The following is a 23026-nucleotide window of genomic DNA, read 5'->3' as shown; positions in this document are numbered from 1 at the left end:
CTGAGGAGCTCGTCGACTAAGCTAGTCGCACGGCTGAAAAGGTTCTTTTTGCTTCTTGCCTCGTAGTGCTGCGTGACGATTTCCGGCAAAACCCCACCGACGTGGTGGTGGCGGCGGGCGAGCCGGCCATCCTGGAGTGCGTTCCTCCCCGAGGTCACCCCGAGCCCACCATCTACTGGAAGAAGGACAAAGTGCGCATCGAGGACAAGGACGACAGAGTGACGGTAAGCGCCCGAGCGAGCCCGACCCGCTCCAGGTCCGCCCACTCCAAACTCACGCCTCGTTTTGTCGTCGTAGATTCGCGGAGGCAAGCTGATGATCTCCAACACCAAGAAAAGCGACGCCGGCATGTACATTTGCGTGGGCACCAACATGGTGGGAGAACGGGACAGCGAGACGGCACAAGTCACCGTGTTTGGTAAGATTGATTTCCGCTCGTGATCTCGAAACACCGGCGTCCACCTTTTTCTCCGTTGACAGAGCGACCCAGCTTCGTCCGCCGGCCCATCAACCAAGTGGTGTTGGAGGACGAGACGGTGGAGTTCCGCTGCCAGGTGACCGGAGACCCCCAGCCCAACGTTCGCTGGAGGAAAGATGACGTTGACGTCCCTCGTGGGAGGTAAGACCATCTTTTCACCTTCCAAGTGGCCCACATTAGATGACCAACCAAGAAGAGCCAGATCCCAATTCAGTGATTTGTCCACAGGAAAGGTATCATGGCTTGACTTTGATACGTATGAAAATGACACAGAATAGACGATTTTGCCTTTTGGAGGAGGCAAGCTGGCGCTTCAGCTGAGCAAACAAACACGGCCGTGAGCCAAACGCATCCCCCGTGCCAGGATACCATCGGAGAACCTTTTCAATTGTTTTTCCGTGGTTGCAATTGCATAAGAACCCCGCGGGGAGTTGCAAACAATTAAAACGACAATCTGGCACATGTCAGGGAAAAGATCCACAAACGGGAAATGAAGTTGTCAAGACATAACAGATGCTTTCTTTGAACGGCCCGCTGATCTTATATGTTCCTCAGTGCGTCTCATTGCGCGAGGGCTATTATGGGAAGACGGAAAACAAAACGGCAGCTCAGGAGGCGGGGCTTGCATAAGACAGCTCCGCCTCCTCAAAATGGGCTGTGGACCTTTTGGGCTATTTTGATGGCGTCTTAAACATGCCAGTGAAAAAATCTTCTTTGAAGGGCAGTTTTTTTTATCTCAGTAGTACCTTGCACAGACAACGGGGCAGGAAAGTGCTTCTGTTGTCTCGGCACTTTCTTCGATTCACTCTGCCAACGATGTGTTGGATGATTGTAGACGCAGGACGAGCGAAGTTGGCTGCGCTGTGCTCAGGCATTCCTGCGGTGGTGGAAAAGAGAGTTACGGGCCAACAAAGAGCTACTGTTCTCTTGTTGTGTCTGCTTCCATGTGGCCACGATGAGCTCGCTGGGGATTCTGATTCCAATTTGGAAGATGTCAAATTTTGCCTTTGAGCTTTAAAAGCAAGTCAAGAACGAATGAGAAAGCCTTCATTCAGGTTAGGTTGGTAGTGTGAATGAAAGCGAAGACATTCTACAAATATGTGCTTTGTTTGTTTGTTTGTTTGTTTGTTTGTTTGTTTGTTTGTTTGTTTGTTTATTTATTTATTTTAATTTATTTATTTGTTTATTTATTTATTTATTTATTTATTTATTTATGTTAATGAATTTATTTATTATATTAATTTATTGTATATTTTATTTATTTATTACATATTTATTCTGCTGCAAAATTGTGAAGAATACTTTGGTGTTGAGATTATTAAATCAAACAAAAAATAATCGAACAAATGAATAAAGGATGAGATAAATTCTTTTCCTAAGCAACAAAAAAAAAAAAGATTGCTTTGTTTTTAAATGGTAAATGTCACAAAAAGAGAACGACAACAACAACGAACATAAAAACAATTCCAGAGGTTGGCCCGCGGCTCAGATTGAGTTTCCTGTATGTGCGGCGGCACGTGCGTGCGTGAAGCTTTTCCAGCTCTGGATGAAATGGAGCGTACGGTTGCAAACTGCTGCCAGATGAAATTGTCCAGAGAATCAGCTAAACAACGCTCGCGGTCGCTCAGCTTTTCAAAGAATAGCGTCCATCACCTTTTTGAGATCCCCCCCTAAAGTTGCTCTCTTGCGCCGCGTGACTCGTGAAAATACGCACGCATTATTGACTTTCATGGCCTCGTAAAAGTGAGTTAAAAATACAGGCAGAAAAAAAAAAAAATGTACCGTTCGAGTCGGTACACTTGACACTTGCGTTGTGTGTTTTTTTTGGTCAGAGGATGGACTGCGTAGCGTGTTGCCATCCTCAGCCTCATCTTCCTCGCTATCATCATCATCCAGCCTACGCAAAAGCACACAATGCCTTTCATGGAGTTTCTTCGGTGAAATGGACTTCACGTCGCCATCTCAATTGTGTTATTCCGGCGGCAAACGTTTTTCAAGCAAAGCAAAGCGCCCCCCCACCCCCACCCCACACACTTCACCACATGCCTTTTACAATGCACACATATTTAATTACAGCGGGCCAATTGAAAGCACTTTTGTGTGCTTCCTGCACGCATTCAGTCCGACCCTGAGCCCCCCCCATGCTCGCTTTATGAAGATGCACAACGCGCACTCTTGCAAAGAAAAAAAAAAAAAACACTCCATGAATATTGAAGACATTTGCAGGGTTGCAAGCGAACGTCGTTGAATAATTGATCCGCCTCGCAATCTCCATTTGTCAGGATGAGCGGCGGCGGCGGCGGGCAGGAACCGGACTTTGTTTTTTTTGTTTGGCAGATCTGACACACCATCCCTTTCGCCCGGCAGGTACGAAATCAAGTACGACAAGGACGACTACGTGCTGAGGGTGAGGAAAGCGTCCGTCGCCGACGAAGGCACCTTCAGCTGCACAGCGGAGAACCGCGTGGGCAAACTGGAGGCCTCCGCCACCCTCACCGTACGAGGTAACGCCAATTTGGGCTTGCTCTCTCGAGAATTTTTTCAGGGTGTCCCAAAACTTCTGATGCATTTTTTTGGTCTATATTGTGCAACACAACTTTTCAAGGATCACGCACATTTGTCACCCGTTAAATAAACGAGGCAAAATTCAAATGTCAAGGTTTGCATCGACCGCTGACACCCGCAAGCCCACAGAGATCCAAGCAGTCTATGAATCCGTTTAATTATTTACAATTGTTAGGAGCCCCCCCACACACACATTGCCCCCTTCCTCCTCCATGTTGCCTTTGCAATCATCCAGTCACCAGCGAAGTCATTTTCCAGTTTGCTGGCGCACGCCGCCACTGCCTCACCTGGGGCTTTGCGGGGTTAATAAAAAGGTCCTAACCGTAATTTCCCGCCATTGTCGGCACTCTGGCCACCATTAAACGCCATGCATCGGAGGTCCCAGCGGGGGAGAGCTTAAAGGCGGCACGAGGAGGGGAGTGGAACGGCGCACCCCCGGGAGTTTTTATGTCAGCCCGAATCTCTGCAATCTTGGGATTTTAAAATTGAAATAACACCTTTGAGATATGTTGCACCCTTGCCTGGCTTTTTTTGCAAAGCACACATGGCATTTTAGCGTTCATGATGGTAAACAAAGAAGGTCCAGTGGCTGCCACCAGGGAGCGTTGGACCTCCGACAACTGGACATTGAAAATGTGCGGCCTTTGTAGATCGGGAGCAAAAACTGGACCTTCCCTGTCTTGCTTGGTTTCAACATGTCATTCATTCTGACTTTGATTTCTTTATTTTTTTGTGTTTTTCCTCTGTGTTTTCTTTCTTTTTTCTTTTGTGTGTATGTGTGTGTCCACCCCTCCATTGTCGTGTCTCCAGAAGGCCGTGTGGGTGAGTAAGCAACCATCCTTATTGATTTGACTCCATCCCGCATGCCCTCTTTGCATCCCTGTGCACTTTTTTTGGCTTTTCACCAAAGTAGGCCACCAATTGCATTTTTAGCCGATCACCACACGCACAACACGGAAGGAGGAGATTAACCTCCCCACTCGGGTTTCCTGTCCGACTGCCTTTCTCCGATAAATGTCACTTGTCATGAATTAAATATGGGCAGCGATCATTTTCTTTGTGGCTAGGGTGACGACAGGATGCCGAGTCTCACGTGTCATTAATGTGTTCCAAATCAAAACAAGATCGGTTTTCCCTCAGCTGAACTGCGAAAGGATCATACGCTGACTTCTATCGACCCATTTCTCAAGCCCAGGCTTTCCTGGCCACAAGCAGAAAGCCTCAAAAACAAGACAGCAAAATTTTGAGTTATGTAATATTAACTGCCAACCCAGTTAATATCTTTGACGTCTATAACCGTCAATGGCTCTGAATGAGTTAACTTGCGTGGGTACATGTGATGAAGATGGCTTTAAGAAAAGAAAAAAAAGAGCGTGAGAAAGGATAAGGCGGTCAGTGGCAGGTATTTTTTTTGGACGTGTTTATCGATGTGATGCGTGGGATGGCGGAAGGCGAGGGAGGCGGCCGAGTCCCCGCCAGAGCGAGATTTAGGAGCTCAGTATCAGTCGCCGGCTTTGAGATATCCAAGCCGAGCAAGGCCAAGCGAGAAGGCTGTAAATCTGCCGCCATCTGTACCCTTCCCAACAGCACAAATGCAACACACACCCACGGAGGGAGGGAGGGAGGGAGGGACGGACGGAGGGATTACACAGAAAAAGCCGCCAAATAGGAGCGACTTTGGCCTCGCTGGAACGAGCTGCCTTGTCAAACTTGAGAAAGAAGAAGCTGGGCGCGCCATGTTGCCGTGTAGCAATCGTCGGCTAAATCGTAGCATGCTAGTGGACACTGAAAAAAGTCATCGCTGTTTCGTCACGCTCAAGTCTTATGAGGTCCGATCAGAGAGGTCAATCGGTTCCAATTTGACCCTAACCCTAACCCTAACATCCTTAGCATCGGTAGGCGCGTTTCCCGAGAAAAACGCATGAACCATCCAGATGGTGAGCCGCAACGTGTTTGTTTGCAGGCTCCAGAGAGAAGCCGTTAGCAAGCTAGATCGTCTCCCGTCTGGTGTTTATTATCGAACCGCCTCTGTCAAGTTGTCAGCGGCGCGATGTCTCACTCGGGGGCTCGACCGGCAGCGCGTTACCGCGCTATCGACCGCGCCGGCTTTTTGCCGTTCCATTTCAAAGTTTGACACTTGACTCGTCGGACGTGAGGTGCGGCAAACATTTGCCTCCAACTCCCATTTCGGGCAAAAATGGTAGCACCTGACCTGTGTAGCAATTATTGTGATCGTCAATGTAACTGCCATTCATTCTTTGGATGAATGGCCAGCCTGGTTGCCATGGCAACGAGGGTTGTGGAGTTCAAGGCAAAAGCGGCAATCAGGCTGCATGGATTTTGGTTGGGCGCCGCACTTCACCGCTCGCTGTGCCGATGTTTGACGTCATCTGTCATTTCAGCTCCCCCGCAATTCGTCATCCGTCCGCGGGACCAGATCGTGGCCCAGGGACGCAGCGCCGCCTTTCCGTGCGAGACCAAAGGCAACCCGCAGCCTGTCGTGTTCTGGCAGAAGGAAGGAAATCAGGTAGGAGCGTGCGCCTACTTTCTGAAGTTGTAAACGCTACCAAAATAACGTCTCGTTGGCGTCTTTCTTGCCTGCGTGCAATCGTTTGTGGATCGGTTGCCCGATCAAATCCGACGCCATTTTGACTTTCTATCCCCGTGCGAAGAAATCCACAGAGCTTGCTCAATCTGCTATCAGCATCTTGATGCTCCCGATGCACCGGCGGAGGAAAGCCCCGGTGGCGCGCTAATCGCTTTTCCCCGTGACCCGGCGCACCGATAAGAAGTATCCCGTCTCTCGCTAGAGCGGTTAAGCCATTCAAATACCTGCGAGTCGTCGCAACACTCGACAACAGCGTATAAGGAGCCGGTCGGGACTTGTCGATGAAGCCCGTTGATATGATTCAGACGCAGCTTCAAACTCACACGCAGATACACACGCTGGCGTGCGCGTCACCTGAAAGCCATCAAAGTCCTCCGCAGAAGAGGGGTGCGTCATCGCCGTGACGTTTACCGCGAAACCGCCGGCAAATTAACATGTTTCGGCGAGTGTCTCGCTGTTGAACGGGTGCGGGCGAGTTCCGCAGAGGTGCGACGCTAATTATTTACAGCCCAATTCGGCATCATTAATTGGACTAAGTGACGGAAAACGATGTTTCTTTGCCGCCTTTTTCCCCACTCGAGGAGTGTTAAACTAATTTGTTAAATTCATCATTTGTTGCTTTCAAGCAGTTTGCCATCATTAATTCTAATGTGTTTGCTCTCCAGGGGCGAAGAGCCAACACCCAAGACTTTTTTTCCCCCCTCCCCGTTTAGATCAGTTCTTAGGTGTCTTGATAAGATTCCTTTCGGTGGTGTTAGCAACCAGGCTAGAGTGCTTACGATGCTGCCGACGTGCGGCTAATTGGGCCGTTGATTCTTCTCGCCACAGAATTTGATGTTCCCCAACCAGCCACAGCAGCCCAACGGCCGCTTCTCGGTGTCGCCGAGCGGCGCCCTCACCATCGCCTCGGTGCAGCGAGCCGACGCCGGCTACTACATCTGCCAGGCGCTGACCGTGGCCGGCAGCATCCTGGCCAAGGCGCAGTTGGAGGTCACCGACGGTAAAAACCCATTTTCCATTCCAATGGCAATGCTATCAACTTTCCAAATGAAATCAAATAGATAAACAAATGATGACTTTTTGCCGGGTAGCCATTTGTTGCTAGGCAGAATTTGTTCAGTTCTTGGATTCAATGTTGTCAGTGGAGGTGAGAACAAACTACAAGGTCTGTCAGTTCCCCACTTGGAGGAGGAACTAAATCACCGTCCTTGAGTTCAAGTTGAGCCCATCGGTTGCTTGAGAGACTCTGTGATTGAGTGACTGCAATAGTGAGGGAGACTACCCCCCCCCCTCTCTCTCTCCCCCTCCCCTTCCCTCCTCCCCCATCTGGCCAGGAAGTTGGAATGAACATACGAGATGACACGGTGCAAGGGGGCTATAAAGGTGGGAGGGAGGTCAGGGCCGCGCCTTGTGTAGCCGCGGCGGCGGCGGCCGCTGCGTGATTTACTGACGACGTGTCAGCTGGGGTCAAGGAGATCGGTAATGAGAAATTCCTGATCCGGAAATCCAAGGCCCCTCAGCCCGCTCTCCTGCCGTCGTTCTCGCACATCCATCAGGCTCGGAATGCGGCCCCGCGTTCCCACAACGCACGGGCGCATCCTCAACCGGGCCTTGGCGGTCAAGGCCGAGAGGGAGGCTCTGGAAAAGAAACAGCTGCTCCTCGCCTCCTTTTTTTCATTTACATCTTGGAGCCACAGCTTCATTTGAAATGCCCCAAAACAAAAATAAATCACCGCGTCCATTCTGCCCTTCGTGTGAAAAGGGAAGGCTGCGATAACGTGTTGAAAGGTTACAGAGGTAGTTGACTGGCTAATTATCCCCCGCAGGTCTGGTGTCATTAATCCATAGCGTCTAATTAACGTGGCTTCTGTGATTTGCCGAGGGGGGGTGCGGCATTATTCAGCTACATTGCGCCGCAGTTAATTCCTGAGTTCACCTTTTGACGCGTCCTCTCTGTCATAGAAAGAAGCCCTGCCCCTGCCCCTCCCCCCTCAGAAAGACTCTTTTGAGCAGAAACGCTTCAGTACCTACGCAAGTTGCCTGTAGAGCATCTGCGTCAAACTCAAGGCCCGGGGGCCAGATACGGCCCGCCACATTCTTTTCTGCGGTCTGCGAAGACAAATCGATCCGAGCTTGGGCCCAATAACAACAGAATTAAAGAAATGAAAGTGCTGGAATCATGTTATAATTGTCAAGCACCAATAAGGTCCAAAAAGTCTCTTCATCTTGCTGTTTGTGGTTTGGCAGTCCTGTCGGACAGACCGCCGCCCGTCATCCGCCAGGGGCCCTCCAACCAGACGTTGGGGATGGACGGTGTGGCCCTGCTCAAGTGCCAGGCGTCGGGGGACCCCATCCCCTCGGTCAGCTGGCTCAAGGACGGCATCAGTCTGCTGGGGAAAGACCCTCGCATGTCCCTGCAGGAACTGGGCAGCTTGCAGATCACCAACCTCAAGGTAAGAAGAACATAGAGCCAAAAAAAAAAGTAGCTTTGACTTGTGGCAGGCAGTTCAATCAAGTTGATTGACAGGAGGAGATGAATAGGCTGCATTGATTTTTGCTCTTAATAGTTTGATGGTATGACTGAGTGGAGCAACACTTGGATGGTCTCCAGCTGGAGGATACACTGCACACACATGCAGACTTTTAGAGTAGATTAAATTGAAAGCGCCCTCATCCTACTTTCCCCACTCCGAGGCCTCGGCGGAATATCGATTACGCCTGACACAACACACAAGCAAAACAAAGACCTGAGAGGGGACGGAAGGACGGACCGAGGGACGGGCCAGCTGTCGTCGCTCTCGGGGGCCGGTGCGGCCCGGGGCGGCATGCTCTAAGTGAATTAGCTTTGTTGTGGTCGGCGGGAGGGACGCCGATGAAACCAAGAGAAGGAAGCCTGAGTGGTGATGGAAGGGTGCTGAGTAGGAAATGAAATTCATTAGGGAATTAGCGTCAGCGCCGGGAAGGCATCGTAAAAGTCGCCGCCAGTGCTTTTACGGACCTGGAACGCGAGTGATTCTTTTTCTTTTCTGTGTGTGTTTCTGACAAGTGCTCCAGTTCACATTGGTGTTGCACGAGGTCAGTATTTACCCTTGACGACTTTTAGGACATAAAATTTCGCTGAACACGGTGACAGGTAAGACTACCGTAGTGGTAGTATTGGCGAAGGGGACTTAAGTTTTGCTGTGGCTGGTATCGGCAGCCTTCGCGTGTACCCGATACATTGAAATTCAGCCCACAACCTACTGATAGCGATGCTCTGTGTTGATACTTGGCCAAACTTAATTTTTTGGGTGTTTTTCTGTTAAAGCTGTCCGACTCGGGGATCTACACATGCGTGGCCACCAGCTCCAGCGGAGAGACGTCATGGAGCGCTTTTCTTGAGGTCAAAGGTACATGACGGCGCTTTTCAATTTGCTACGTTTTTTCAATGTTAGTTATTATTTTATTATTTTCTGTTCTCACGTCGTACAGAAGCTGGCGGCGTATCTCTCCCAAAGCCCCACGGGGACGACGAGCTCCCGGGCCCGCCCTCTAAGCCGCAGGTGACCGACGTCACCAAGAGCAGCGTGTCGCTATCCTGGCAGGCCGGGCTGGTGGGCGCGTCGCCCGTCAGCTCCTTTGTCATCGAGGCCTTCAGGTTTGAAATTTTAACTGGGTTGGTTTGCTGGGCTTCAATTTTTATTGTCACTTTGAACTTTGCCCCTCGCAGCCAGTCGGTGAGCAACAGCTGGCAAACGGTGGCCGACCACGTGAAGACCACCCAGTTCACCGTCAAGGCTCTGCGGCCCAACACCATCTACCTGTTCATGATCCGGGCGGTCAACAACCATGGCGTGAGCGACCCGAGTCCCATGTCCGAGCCTGTCAGAACGCAAGGTAGGCCGACAAAGAGCAGCACAAAACGCCATCCTTGCGTTGAAATGCGGCAGAAGGTTTCCAGAGGTCTAACGGGTCCATCTCAGCTCGGCCTCATTACGGCCTACACTTAAGCAATTACGAGAAGTGAGCATGTCTGCTCTTGGAACGGCCTAAGTGAGTTACTGTCGTCCCCGCTACGTTAATGAATATAACGGGCAGAAAGGACCTCCTCCCGCCTCGTTGGAGATTTTATTACAGTTGAGATGATGATGATCAGCCTTTTGGCTAAATAGTGTCAAGGCGAGCGTGCGCTTCATAAAAAGATCTCTGTGGTCTTGCAGACATCAGTCCTCCGGCTCAAGGCGTGGACCACCGACACGTGCAGAAAGAGCTGGGCGAGGTCATCGTCCGCTTGCACAACCCTGTGGTGTTGAGTCCCACGGCCATCCAGGTTACCTGGACGGTGAGTTCACGGCACAAAGAAAAAAAAAAAGCACACACACACATTGGTGGTAATTGACATCTACAGCAGAACCAGCTCCAAGTATGTAGAAGCATCTGGTTGTTGATCCGTCTCTTTTTGATTCTGCGAGAGGCATTTTCAATTTGACAGAAATGAATGTTTATGGTAATAAAGTCTTTAGCAAACAGTATTTTTCCTGCTATGATGTGACGCATTTATCTTGCTTTCTTTGGCCGTATGTGCAAACGCTTACATTTCACAGCATCAGCGCATTCTGCCGCATGTGACAAATCACCAAGCAGCCACAAACTCATCTAACCTGATTTTTTTTTTTCCGTATAAATCACTCAGGTCCTCACGCACACACACGCACGCATCTATTATGAGGAAGGGGGGGGGCGCTTGTTTCCATTTCCAAACGCGTACCACATTAGCAGTTTTCCCGCTGACATGTTTATTTACCCGAGTAATAAGTATCACCTCGAGACTCGCAGAGCTAATTTAAGACGAAGGCTTTTTTTTTTTTTTTTTTTATTATTATTTTACGACGACAACGTCCAATCAACGCAAAAAGCGGCTACCCTCATCAATCACCACGCCTTCTGTAAACAGCTCGAACCTCCGCTCCGAGATCTTTTATATTCCCAAATCATTTCTTTAATAAGTCAGCCGATGCCATTTCACTGATTTACTCTGGCGGGAGGAAAAAAAAAGCATCTGTTTAATATGTCGGTTGGAAAGCTGGGCTTTTGCTTGTACTGTTAACAAGCCATTACGATGAATGATGCGACCATTGCGACGTGGGGGGGGGTGTCTTTTGCTTAGTGGGGGCTTCTTGTCTTTATTTAATGGCATGCATTTGGGAGGTATTTAGAACACACGTTGACGTCTTTCAAGGTGGACTAGGTGGTAACTCGTAAGGCGGGCGACGCCCATTAATGTCAGAGCGTTCATTAAGCTAAGCGTGGACGTTGCCGTTGATAAAAGTGCCCATTAAATTAGTAACGGCCTCTAAAGTGTCATGGAAGCAATCTGAAGGAGTACATGACCTAAAAAAAAAAAAAAAGTCCTTTTTAATAGGGCCACTTTCTAAGGACATATTATGCTTCCTTTTTTTATACACAACTTAAAACAGTCCGAAGGTCTCTTAAAGGGGAACTCAAGTCAAAAATGTTTTTTCCAAAAATATGTTCTACTAGTCAAATCACAACATTCGGATTCATTTTTCATGGAATATGAACTAAGCAGAGCCTTCCTGTTGACGACATTTCCCGTCAATGGCATTTAAAGTTTTTTTTTTTTTTTTTTTTTTAACCAACCCCTGACGGGCTTTTTCAGGTGGATCGCCTGTCGCAGTTCATCCAGGGCTACAGAGTTCTGTACAGGCAGACGTCAGGTCTGCCCTCGCCGGGACACTGGCAGACGCAGGACGTGAAGGTGCCGTCAGAGCGCAGCGCCCTCCTGTCTTCCCTGAAGAAGGGCATCGTGTACGAGATCAAGGCGCGGCCTTACTTCAACGACTTCCAAGGCACGGACAGCGAATCCAAGACGGCGCGGACCACCGAGGAAGGTACGATGTCGCGCCACGCCAAGGCTGACTCGTGAGCGCCCGAGGCCGCCGTTTGTCATATCGCTCGGATACCGAGACAAAATGCTGTTTTTTTGCCCGGCGACTTGTTTACGTGTGTGTGCGGGGAGTTTGCATCCTGACTGCTAATCCATCACCCGGCGGGTGCCGGCATGAGGTGCGATTGGAGCGCACGCACACACTCTGTCGTGTGAAGATGGCGGCGGGCGAGTTTGATTCGGACAAGCTCTGACAAGGTTGCAGAGCAGTGTGGCGCACAAAAAACAAGTCTGTGCACGGCCGAAGTTACTTTTATGACCTGCGCCGGGAATTGCTTTGGGGAAATAATGCTTATATTCAGTGTAGCATAAAGCCAGGGTGCTTACCAGACTATCTACGAAAATAAAAACAACCATTAATTAACTGTGGCATAAATTTTTTTACCAGTTTTTAGTAAGTACTTTTTGAAGAAAGTTGGGGAGTGAATAACTAAGCAAATGCTAACTTCCTTAGCATGTTAGCAGCTGAGTGTTTAGTTTGCTTCCTCAATTTCATTTTGGTTTTATGCAAGGACTTCATCTGAGAAAGAACAAGAAACTGTATTATTTGTAATATTTGAATATTCGGAATACATAAAAAAAAAATTAAATTAAACAAAATAATCATCAGAAGCTGAAGTCCCAATTTACCCCCTCGAGGTACATTGCAGTATTTCCGGACTCCACTATGTCTTCATCGGTATGGCGTAATGTCCTGAGTGCACGGGAGTTTCCCCAACACGCTCACTCTTATAATTGCACCGTTGCGGTTGTGCTCCAACAGAATCAGTCATCGGTGCTCCCGGCCGTCAATTAGTCTGCGCTCGCTTTGGCTGCAGGTCTCATCGTGTACCTTGTCTGCTTTTGATGTTGGCACATCCGTACAATTCTGACTTCTAGGATGCAAAATGTGTTTGAGGTTCTTTGAATCTCCGTCTTCGACAGTACCTCAGGCCTGCTTTGACACATTAACAGTATCACGAACAACCCGATCGATCATTATGGCTTTAATCTTCTGACTGTACAATTCATGCCCGGGGTGCTCGTTGTCTCCTTTATGACTAAAATATTCCTCGTAGTTGTATTTATCCCTACAATGATTCAAGAAAAACCGTTGAGAGGAGTGACGGCATTAATCCCGACAACTGCCTGTGCATTGCGCAATGTGGCATAAAAACAAACAAAAAATAGATTAAATGAAAATACATCCAATTTCACTCGTTCACTGCAAGTTAAAATAGATCTTTGACGTCTATATCCGTCAACGGCAGTGAATGAGTTAAAGATGAAATACAACTGAACTGTGCTTAGGCGGTGATTTTTCTCCCACCTACCACTAGAGGGAGCCCACACATGAAAATCAATCTTGATGTTCCGTTTATTCCACGGCTACAGCGAATATGTCAATAAAATGGCCGCCATCCTGGGAGAATTTTCTGATAAACCGACGTATCGGCGGCTATCGTTAACTGAAACCCGATTGGTAGAGGAAAAGGTCGAGGAGCTCTGTTGAGGAATAAGGAAGTTGTGCTGTTATAAGTGGCCTTCAAATGATAGAGCAAACTCCCGGGACAGACGTGATGGTTGTCGCGGTGACGAAGGCCATCTGGCCTCAGCGCACGGCGGCTCGCCTCGTGTGTTGTTCACATCCCGTCGGGGTGACAGGTCCATTTGTGTCCCGCCCTTGCTCTGAGGGAGCGTATCTCCGGTAGCAGCGGTGGAAGTCTCGTCAGAGACCAAGAAAACGCGCCGGGCCGCCTCCCCCGAGGGTTCTCCTTCATGTCCCGGCTATGACCGGCGCAGATAACGCTTCCCGCTTCAGCTTCTATCTGCATCTTGGAACGATTGACCACTTTCTATTTCCATCCTGAAAGCCCCGATCCCCCCCCCCCCTCCCCCCTCGCCGCCGAGCCTGCTCGAAGCCGATAGTCCATCCGAGCTCCTCTGAGACAGCGGGAAGATGGATGGAGAAGTCAAGTTTTGGGAGTGATTAAAATTTAGCCGGCGCCTTTACAGATTTCCCTCGGAGACGATTTGGACGGATGAAGGGTCGGTATTGGTTGTGTTGTTCCGTAAAGATGGAAGTCGTGGCTCGACGTGGTGTCCGATTCTTATTTCCCAAGATGGTCTCTGGAAAAGCAAAAATAGCTTTGTCACCACCTGTTTGTATATAATATAGACCTGCGCCTTATCAGCTTCATAGCTTCCATTTGTGCTCATTAAAATTGAACTGCCTCAAAAATAATATATTATTTTTACTTGCGGTTTTCATTTCTATCGTGCAAGTCATCTTGAAGAAGTGTCCGATGAGCAATTGTAGCAAACTCCCGTAAGATTTGTTTGTATTTCTTCATTATCTGGCACGTCGGCGTTGACGTAAGAGACAGGAGGTCACATTCGCGCCCGCCATACATCACGCAGCTAATGGCTCTATTAGCGCCCCTCTAAGGGTGGGCTCTAATGACAAATGAGAATTGTTTAGCACAAATATGCATGATAATAAGCCGCTAAATCATTCTTAGCATTGACTTTGAAGGACATTGGCCGTGGCGCGGCAAGTCCCTCCGCACCGTCACCTGGATTGAATGGGCCGTTTGATCAGATTCTCCTTGGCTCGATTGTTTTTAATCTGCTGGAGGTGGTGACTTCATAAGGGGGCCCATTCATCTTGGGAACCCGTGGCCAGTGGCGCTGAGGGATGAGCCCAGATTTACTGGGTGACAAGTGCCATTTTGGATGGAGGCGAGGTGAGCCGGAGCCGGCGCGCCAGTAATTGACCTGTCAGTAGTCGGAGCTCTGCTTCCGCCCTGCTGCGGAAATGAGAAAACATTTTTTAAGACTTTATGGTGCTGTTTAGTCGCCCCTCCGAGACGGAACTCGACGTACGAGAACCGAGAGAGCCCTGCCAGAAATAGTGAGGCATGGTTGTAATTTCTGACTGTGAGCACTTCCTAACGCTTGTATCCTATTTGTGTTCACAGCCCCCAGCGCCCCGCCTCAGCAGGTTACCGTCCTCACCGTGGGAAACCAGAACAGCACTTCAATCAGCATCTCCTGGGATCCCCCTCCGCCCGACCATCAGAATGGTATCATCCAAGAGTACAAGGTTAGTCCAAAAACAAGGGTTGGAAATCACTGTTATCACATGGATGCTAGGTTAGCTTAGCTTGTTAGCTTACAATGTGGACTGCTGATGTCTGTTTTGAGTGAGTGAGCTTGAAATTGTCCATCCCATGACCTTGATTGACTTTCATCAACTTGTCTCTCTTGGGTCCAGATCTGGTGCCTCGCAAACGAGACACGCTTCCACGTCAACAAGACGGTGGACGCCGCCATTCGCTCGGTGGTGGTGGGCGGGCTGCAGGTGGGCGTGGTGTATCGGGTGGAAGTGGCCGCCAGCACCAGCGCGGGGGTCGGAGTCAAGAGTGAGCCCCAATCTATCATTATTGGTAAGGACTTGTTTACATTTCTGGGTTCAGGTGTACCTAATGGAGTGTCCATTGGGCCGTGTGCTTTCCTCCCGTCCATTATTATGATGCCAAACTGTGAGTGTAGTTGGCCTTATTTCCCCAGCGTGCCTCCCTAAGAACACAGTGTCGTAGGCGCCATCAAAGGTGTGAAGCGCTCGAACACGCCGGCGATCGATCTGTGTGTCCGCTTGCTAGCTTTGGCTCGCCATCGCTATGCTTTAGCAGCCTCGAAGTGAATTAAAGGCCCAGGCTTGGCAAACAATCCGCTCACCTGGGGATTTTTTCTAATAAGCTTTGTCTTTGCACTGTTTTTTTTTTTTTTTACCAGCATTATATTGCACTGCACATCCTGGCAACTCGGTGTCACGCTCCATCGGTCGATATGGTTCACAGGAAATCATTGCACGTTGTCTGAGGTTAATCAATGTTCTGACTCCCATTTCCACAGAACTGGATTACTTCTGCACCTGTCTGTGGTTCCTTCTCTTCAGTTAGAACGTGCGATAAACTGAGCTTCTGAGATGATGCTAGGCTTGCATACTACATTTAGCCTGAGTTTCAAGCTAGCACCAGGGTTAGCTAGCCTGTGTCATGGTTTCAATTCGTGATTGGATATCAAGCCAGGGTTAGGTCTGGGCTCAAGCTCTGCGTTTTAAAGTTGGCACGCCGTCTGTCTGGCAGGCAAGGCCTCTCAGGACGTGATCATCCACGGCAACCGCAACAACAGCATCACGGAGCAGATCACCGACGTGGTCAAGCAGCCCGCCTTCATCGCCGGCATCGGGGGCGCCTGCTGGGTCATCCTCATGGGCTTCAGCATCTGGCTCTACTGGCGCAGGAAGAAGAGGAAGGGCCTGAGCAACTACGCAGGTCGGCATCCCTCGCACTTGTTGACTGGGCAGGGTGGAATCAAGGGAAGCTTTGCAGTCGAACGTTAATAGGCGCCATGGTGGCTTGTGTGACGCACTTCATTTGTGACTCTTTGTGTTTTCTTCACTTTTGCTTTCCTGTGACCTCTGTAGTTGCTTTCCTCGCCTCATCTTTCTTTGGTCCTAAGCAGTCGATAGCAATGGAAAATTTCAATCAACAGCAAACGGATCCCCCCATCCGACCCCCCACCCCCACCTGAGCCAAAGCGGCACTTCCCTCTTCAGGCTTTAACACACAACCTCTCTGTCTTCTTGTTTTGCAGTTCAGTCCTTCACCTTCACCCCTGCAGGTACTGTTCATTTGTCCCGTCTCCTCACCTCCCACGGCCCCAACCTTCCCAATCTTTTTGTGCTAATGGCTAATGCTAATTTGGCAGATTATAAAGCAGGAATGGGCAGGCAAGACCCACTGAGTCCTGTCATACAATATTATCCATGTTTTCCCTCCTGTGGTTAGGTTAAACGAGGAAGTTAAACATCTTACAGCTTTGAAAGACTTTTTCCATCCCATTCGTCTGGTTTTAAAAATCAAATGTGGCCCTTAAACAAAACGTTTGCCCACGTCTGCTTTGGAGTGACTTTTCCAAATATTGTCTGTAACCCAAAATCTTTCTTATGTGTTTGCATACTCTTTGTTTGTGTGGATTTTGTGTGTTTGTGTTGCAGCCAGTGGTGTTTGTTAAAAAGTCAAAGTTTTCTCTAGAGCAGTGAAAACAAAGAAAAGCAAGCTAGCAGGCTTAGCGTTATTTGCTAGCGTTTATTTGCCCCCCACACACACACACACACACTAGTCCCAAACACGTTTTTACACATCTTTATTCCAATTTTAACCTTTGAACATTTTGGAAATGTCTGCCCGAGTCACCCCAGAATGTTATTGTTGATTTCAAAATCCCTGGATGAAACGCTCCAATAGAAGCTGCAAAGATAAAACGTAGGGGCGGGTGGCGTCGAGGTGATTTTTCCAACATTAGTGTGGAGAGCGACTCTGCTCTTCCTTGTATTGACAAGAAGGTGATGTATGTGTCGCATCTGGGCCTCCTAAAGCTGTCAGCTCCAGAGAAGCCAAATCAGCAGCCCGGAGATGTGATGGGATTTTTTTTTTAGACGCTGATCATGTCCTGCCTGCCTGCCTGCATTTAGTGCTGATTAAAAAAGATTCATCTGCATTCAGAGCGCCATCGGACGCTTCTGTTAGGCGGCGACAGAGGTTGCAAACGTCCCGCTGGTCCCGCTTCAAAGTGCTTTTTGGAGCCTGTCAACTTGAGAGGCCGCCCTAAAAAAACATTTGTGCAAAATAATAATTGGGGCTGCAAATTCAAGCTGGTCGCTCCAGGTTAGGAATGCTTAGAAAGTGTTAGCCATTCAAGACGGGAGGGTGAGGCTTTCAAAGTAGGGTTTCAAGCTAGGGGGTTCTCAGGTTAGGGTTTCAAGAAAGGATTAGGCTTTTAAAATTTAAGATACAATATCAAGTTTGGCTTTCTGGTGGTGGTGGTCAGGAGTTCAAGACAAGGTTATGCTTTCACTTAGGTCTGTCATTTGGGGGTTTAAACATGGCTTGCGGTTTCAAAGTAGGCTTTAAAGTCAGAGGTAGGGTTTCAAAAATGATATTTAGGGTTTTAAGTGAGAGTTAAGGTTTGAAATGGATACGTCCACACGCGTGGACGCGGTTGCCAGATGAAAGGCTGCCAATGTTGTTATCTGCATCAGGCAGATTCAGACACTTTGATGAACGATCCCGCTGCCTTTTTTAATCATTTTTTTCCAGATTTAATCACGCACCTGATGAGAAGAAGCTCGCAGCAAAAATAAGACAAAATGAGTTTTGCTTGCCGTGTCCTTGAGCAACACCTAACGTCTCCGACATATGCAAAGCGATAACATGCCACACTCATTATTGGCCTTTTTTTTTTTCCCCCAACTGAATGCAATCATGGAAATTTAATATGTAGCCACTTTGCTTTGTCTTTTTTTCTCCTGCTGTAGTCACGTTCCAGAGAGTCGGCGGCGGCCTGATGAGCAACGGGAGGTGAGTCAAAAAAGCATTTAAAATGTGTGAGTGTATAAAATAGATTTGAATCATTCCACTCAAACTCATTCAGTCCCATTGACGGTTATACGTAGACGTCATATATATTAAATGCACAGGCAATGCTAACGCTCCACAAATAAGCAGGTCACACAACTTTGCCTTCCACGCCACATCAAAACAGGAAGTTGCGTTCTCTATGACTCCATTTGCCAAAGCTGCGCACATTGTAATGCATCACGACCCAGCAGATGTTTGTGCTCCTCTCAGCTCCTAAAAAGCTGCACATTATACGGAAATATACATTCGGGCCGCATCCCGTGCGTGCGTTCATGCATCGCTAGATGAACTCATCAATCTCCTCAGCGGATTTAAGCGAAACAATTTAAGCAGAGAGGGCTTTTATTTTGTCATTTATCTTTGCGGGCAAAGCCAGGAGCCCTCCCGAGTGATAAATTTGCCTGTCACCTCGCGTGGGCGGCCGGGATCTGAGCACGTGTAATAATGTAAAAATAATTACCCAGGAGAAAGGTGCGTGAATGTGTGCGCGTGTGTGCGTGTGCGCTTTCCGAGCCCACCCCCAAGTGCAGACTGCTCCATCCGGCTGAAAGGTCTTGAAAGAGCATCTTGGTGACATCATTCATGTGTGTGCTTATTTGTGTTCTGTACTGTAAAAACAGTTGGGGCAAAAATAAGCCAACAAAATGGATCAATCCACGGCTGCTTGAATCAACATGTCCTTTTAAACTATTTTTATCTCTCTATATTTCATATATGTATTTATATTTATTTATAGTTTACATCTTTTTTTAAATATTACATATATTTTATATATTGGATAAAAAAACTTTTGCAAGAAAGACAGTAGTTGGGCAATATTTGGCATGGATTACAACTTGTGTGTGTCAAGTTGTTCTCTCAAGAGTACTTTTGATTTGCACGCCTGCAAATTGAAACGTCCGTCATATCAGAAGTTAGCGAAGCGTAGGCGACGCCTCCAGGAGCTCGCCAATCCGCTTGTCAAATTCCAGATGTCGCAACTTGCCTATCTGCTCCCCAAATAAGAACATGCAGCATTTTCATAGCGTGACCAAGGTTTTTTTTTCTTCTTAAATTAGATGAGCACAAATCCATTCCAGCTTTCTTATTGGCTGCTGCCAAATTGCCATGACTGAACATTTAGGCCCAATCACTCAAAGAATAAATGATTTGTGGAAGATGAATAGTCAGCAGATTGGTAGATTTGCTTCCCGCTTGAAATTGATCAAAGACGACTCGGGCTAATTCCTCACCGACTAATATCTGCTCTAATCAATATTTCAGCAGCGGATTCACTTCCATGAGCAGCGAATTCGGGCCGCTCGACGCCTTGACATTGTTGCCATGGCGATTGGCAATTTTTGAAGGCCAAATGACAGTTCTGGGAATGTTTTACGCGCTAGTTCACGTCAATGCTTTTAATCCAACTCCCATCTGGCCCGTCGGCCGAGACCATAAACACCTGATGAATGAACTTTCCTTCCGTTTAATATGGTCCCGCTTGGCATATTTACGGCGCGCTTTTTGTCAGTCCAATGCGACACCGATGAGATTTGAGCCGTCAAGGTTGCCATCCATCTTGGGTCAGGCGGGGGATTAAAAGTTAGGTGTCAACTTTTCATTCGATGTATAACCGCCCCCTCCCCGTGCGCAGCCCATTCGCCGTCGTCCAGCCCCACCCACACACACACTGACACTGTGTGTGTGTGTGTATAACAAATATCCCCAGAAGAAATCAGTCTTATTCTAATTATCCCGAGCGGGAGTGCCGCGGTGTGACGGATGCAAGGACGACGCAGCCATTCAACTGTCAAGCGCTCGTCTTTCAAATTCACTGCTGGGCTGGCGGGGGGGAGGGGGGTGGGGGCACCACACACACCCACGCGCACACACACACACACACATGCAGTAGGACAAGACAGATTTATTTATTCATTTATCTATTTGTGTATTATTATTTTTTATTATTTGTGTATCTTTTCATTTATTTATTTGTGTATTTATTTATGTATTTATTTATCTGCAAGGCTTTTTGTGCACGAGGGCTCTTCGATAAAAAATGCAATGAGGTGACTGTCGTTGACTGTAAAGATTTTGAGCTGTCTGGATATTAAATGCAGTCAAAAAGAAAAAGCTGGTCATAAAAGCAAATGTGTGAATTAGCGCGTTGTTGCGTGACAAAAACTCAGCGGGAGAAGCGATGGAGATGAGGCGACGCTTTTTGCCAAACGGAATTGCGACTTTGTGGCGGGCAGAAATATATTGGCGGATTTCTCACGGCTCTTCAGAGGCTCGCCGTCTGCTTATCTCGCACCGCCACCTGGCAACTCTCTCACATGTGTTGCATTTCGACTTTGGATGCCGATTGCTGCCGGGCGTTTGTTCTTAACTCCTGAAACCGCGTGGGGGGGGCAGGTCCGAGGTTTTGAGGGTTAAGGTTCGGCTCGGTATTAAATGGGGCTTAGACGACTCATTAGACGACGAGCTGCTTTCTCATTTTGTGTTTCTTCCCAGTCGGCCAGGCTTACTGAACGCCAGCGACCCGAGCTACCCCTGGTTGGCCGACTCCTGGCCCGCCACCAGCTTGCCTGTCAACAGCGGCTCAGGGGGACCCAATGATCTGGCCAACTTTGGCCGCGGAGGTGAGCCGGGGGAGATCTCGCCGCTTTTACCCACATCATGTCCGCTCGCGTGCACATATGCGTACGATACGCACGGCGCACAGCCTCCGGGGTGACTAATGGCGAACGTTTCATCCTGTTGCTGTCACACCCTCGTCGTAGCTTTGAGCAGAGGAACGGGAGTTAGGGGGGGGGGGGGGGGCTTGGTGTGTGTGTGTTCGCTGTGAGGCAGCCAGTCGTGAAGGACAGGCGCAGCTCGACTGGCGCAGATGCGGAAGCTTCCGCCGTGGCTCTACATCATCTCCCCTTGGCTGGGCATGCAAGCAGGGCGAGGAGATGGCTGCTATTTCCCAGGCTCGCTCTCACTGTTGTGCATACAAATTTTGGAGGGAAAGGGCTGATAGAAGTGAGGGCTGGCTATTTCAAAGAAGCGGATCAGCGGGAAAAATAGCATTGGGTGGTCAATTATTGTGGTGTCTGCAAGTTTGCCATTGATTTTAGCACATCATTTGACACCCACTATAAAGGTTTCTCACCCGTTTTTGTGGCAGATATCCCGAGCAACCAGGGGGACAAAACGGGGACCATGCTGTCGGACGGCGCCATTTACAGCAGCATCGATTTCACCACCAAAGGCAACTACGGCAGCCCGGGCCAGGCGTCGCAGGCCACCCCTTACGCCACCACGCAGATCCTGCACTCGGGCAGTATCCACGAGCTGGCCGTGGAGCTGCCCGAGGCCCAGTGGAAGGCTTCGCTCCAGGCCAAGCAGGAGATGGCCAACTTGGGCTACTCGCTGCCCGACAAGAACTCCTGCAACAACAGTAAGTGGGCAGCCGGACGCCGTCCGCCCCGATACCTTGTGTTGTTTTGTTGGAGTTCCTCCTTCCGTTTCCTCCCATCTTGAGTAAACAAGCTCCGGTTCCCGGGTGAATTATAATTCAGCCAAGCTTGACTCGCATTGTAAAACCGACACAGATTAATTACTTGTAAATGGCGGAATCAGTATTCCTTAGACGGGATCTCATGCATATGTATGGTCTCATTTGCCAACAGTCTGAAAAGTGATTGATTCCACTTTGTGGCCATAGAATGCACACGTGCGTGTGAATGATGGCGCTATTTCCGCTTGTTATGAAAAACATGATCTGCAAATGAAGACGCGTCTTATGTTTGTTTCTTTGGTGCCAGTGTGCATTATTTTTAACCAAAGAATAATGACACAGGCCCCTGTATCTCCGCCACTTTCATGTATTTCACATATGTTATATTATATATGATATCATATTATTATATTATATCTCACACTTCTAAAATCGATACATCATAAGAAGCATTTTTCAAATGTCATAGGTCAATTGCACCAAATGGGTTGCAAGACGAACCCCGCGACTCAAGTTGGGCCCCCGTCGTGCTCGCTCGCCGGGCGATTTAACCGCATGCGCTGACGCTGCCTGTCACCTGACGCCACTTTGACGCTTTGCTTCTCCTGGGCCTCCTCCCCACTTGTAGCTTTTTTCATTCCCGACTACCGGCTGACCGACGGGCCGTCTAATCGAATTCCGCACAACCACTCGCAAGATTTCAGCACCAGCAGCTCTCACAACAGCTCCGAGCGAAGCGGCAGCCTCTCAGGTTGGTTGGCTTTCTTTATGCGGGACACGCCTCCCCCGGGGCCGCTCCGCCTCTTGATTGACAGCTCTCCTAATTGCTTCATTGATTTGGAATTTGCATGTACAAGGCCGACATCCGCGACGCTTTTGATGAACGCCGTCCCTCCCTCCATCCCTCCCTCGCTGGTGAAGCTTTTGCGCTGCCTCCCTCGCTTTTGCGTTGTCATGACTGCGTTCCCTCAAATGGACGCCGTGGCCCAATTAGCCATTTGAGCCTCAACTCGACAGCTCCCTTTTCCCTGCCCAATGAAAAAAAAAAAAAAAGCCAACCTAACCCTGAAAAAGTCCATTTCAATCATCTCAGAAGATATGATGTCGGCCATTTTACAAGCCTAATTTGAAAAGCCAAATTTGCAGCCTGCGTACACGTTTGATGGCCTTTTAATGGTAGAGCACGACCGCCGTCATCATGTTCTAAAATAATAGTCCTACAATTTCCAAGCCATTCCTTCCCAGCAGAATTTCTTATTTGGGTCCACGTACGGATGCCAAGCAACCAAGCAAGCCAGTTTCGTTGAGTTCCCGCTGTCGTAAGCGCAGCGTCGTCCGTCATGCTCGTCTCACCTTACTGCTATTTTTGTCTTGTTTTTGGGCCATTAAGCCAAATCAAATAGGAGATGCTTTACGATTATTTTGAGTTATGTGCGGCTTTCCCTCCTCTGCACCCAATGAAAACAGGGCCAATCCT

The 23026-nt window shown here is 48.7% G+C and overlaps 1 protein-coding gene across 3 annotated transcripts in view; it reads left to right on the top strand.

Annotated features, from left to right (window-relative positions):
• Positions 1-23026, top strand: part of LOC133155714 (roundabout homolog 2-like) — a 97309-nt gene that overhangs the window by 64972 nt on the left and 9311 nt on the right. The window contains exons 3-23 of one of the 3 annotated variants that reach the window (XM_061281224.1): positions 67-224; positions 298-418; positions 481-619; positions 2846-2982; positions 3854-3865; positions 5446-5570; positions 6480-6651; positions 7899-8104; positions 8959-9040; positions 9123-9288; positions 9361-9527; positions 9851-9972; positions 11311-11542; positions 14559-14683; positions 14855-15026; positions 15729-15917; positions 16240-16266; positions 17963-18005; positions 20559-20686; positions 21217-21489; positions 22178-22300. In XM_061281224.1, coding sequence (XP_061137208.1) covers positions 67-224; positions 298-418; positions 481-619; positions 2846-2982; positions 3854-3865; positions 5446-5570; positions 6480-6651; positions 7899-8104; positions 8959-9040; positions 9123-9288; positions 9361-9527; positions 9851-9972; positions 11311-11542; positions 14559-14683; positions 14855-15026; positions 15729-15917; positions 16240-16266; positions 17963-18005; positions 20559-20686; positions 21217-21489; positions 22178-22300 — 2919 coding nt within the window. The remainder of the gene's footprint in view (positions 1-66; positions 225-297; positions 419-480; positions 620-2845; positions 2983-3853; positions 3866-5445; positions 5571-6479; positions 6652-7898; positions 8105-8958; positions 9041-9122; positions 9289-9360; positions 9528-9850; positions 9973-11310; positions 11543-14558; positions 14684-14854; positions 15027-15728; positions 15918-16239; positions 16267-17962; positions 18006-20558; positions 20687-21216; positions 21490-22177; positions 22301-23026) is intronic. The other 2 variants (XM_061281225.1, XM_061281226.1) reach the window with 2 other exon arrangements.

This window comes from Syngnathus typhle, linkage group LG6 (assembly GCF_033458585.1).
Source record: "Syngnathus typhle isolate RoL2023-S1 ecotype Sweden linkage group LG6, RoL_Styp_1.0, whole genome shotgun sequence".
Classification (NCBI taxonomy): domain Eukaryota; kingdom Metazoa; phylum Chordata; class Actinopteri; order Syngnathiformes; family Syngnathidae; genus Syngnathus; species Syngnathus typhle.
Note: the sequence above shows the minus strand (reverse complement) of the source record. Positions and strands in the feature narration are given on the sequence as shown.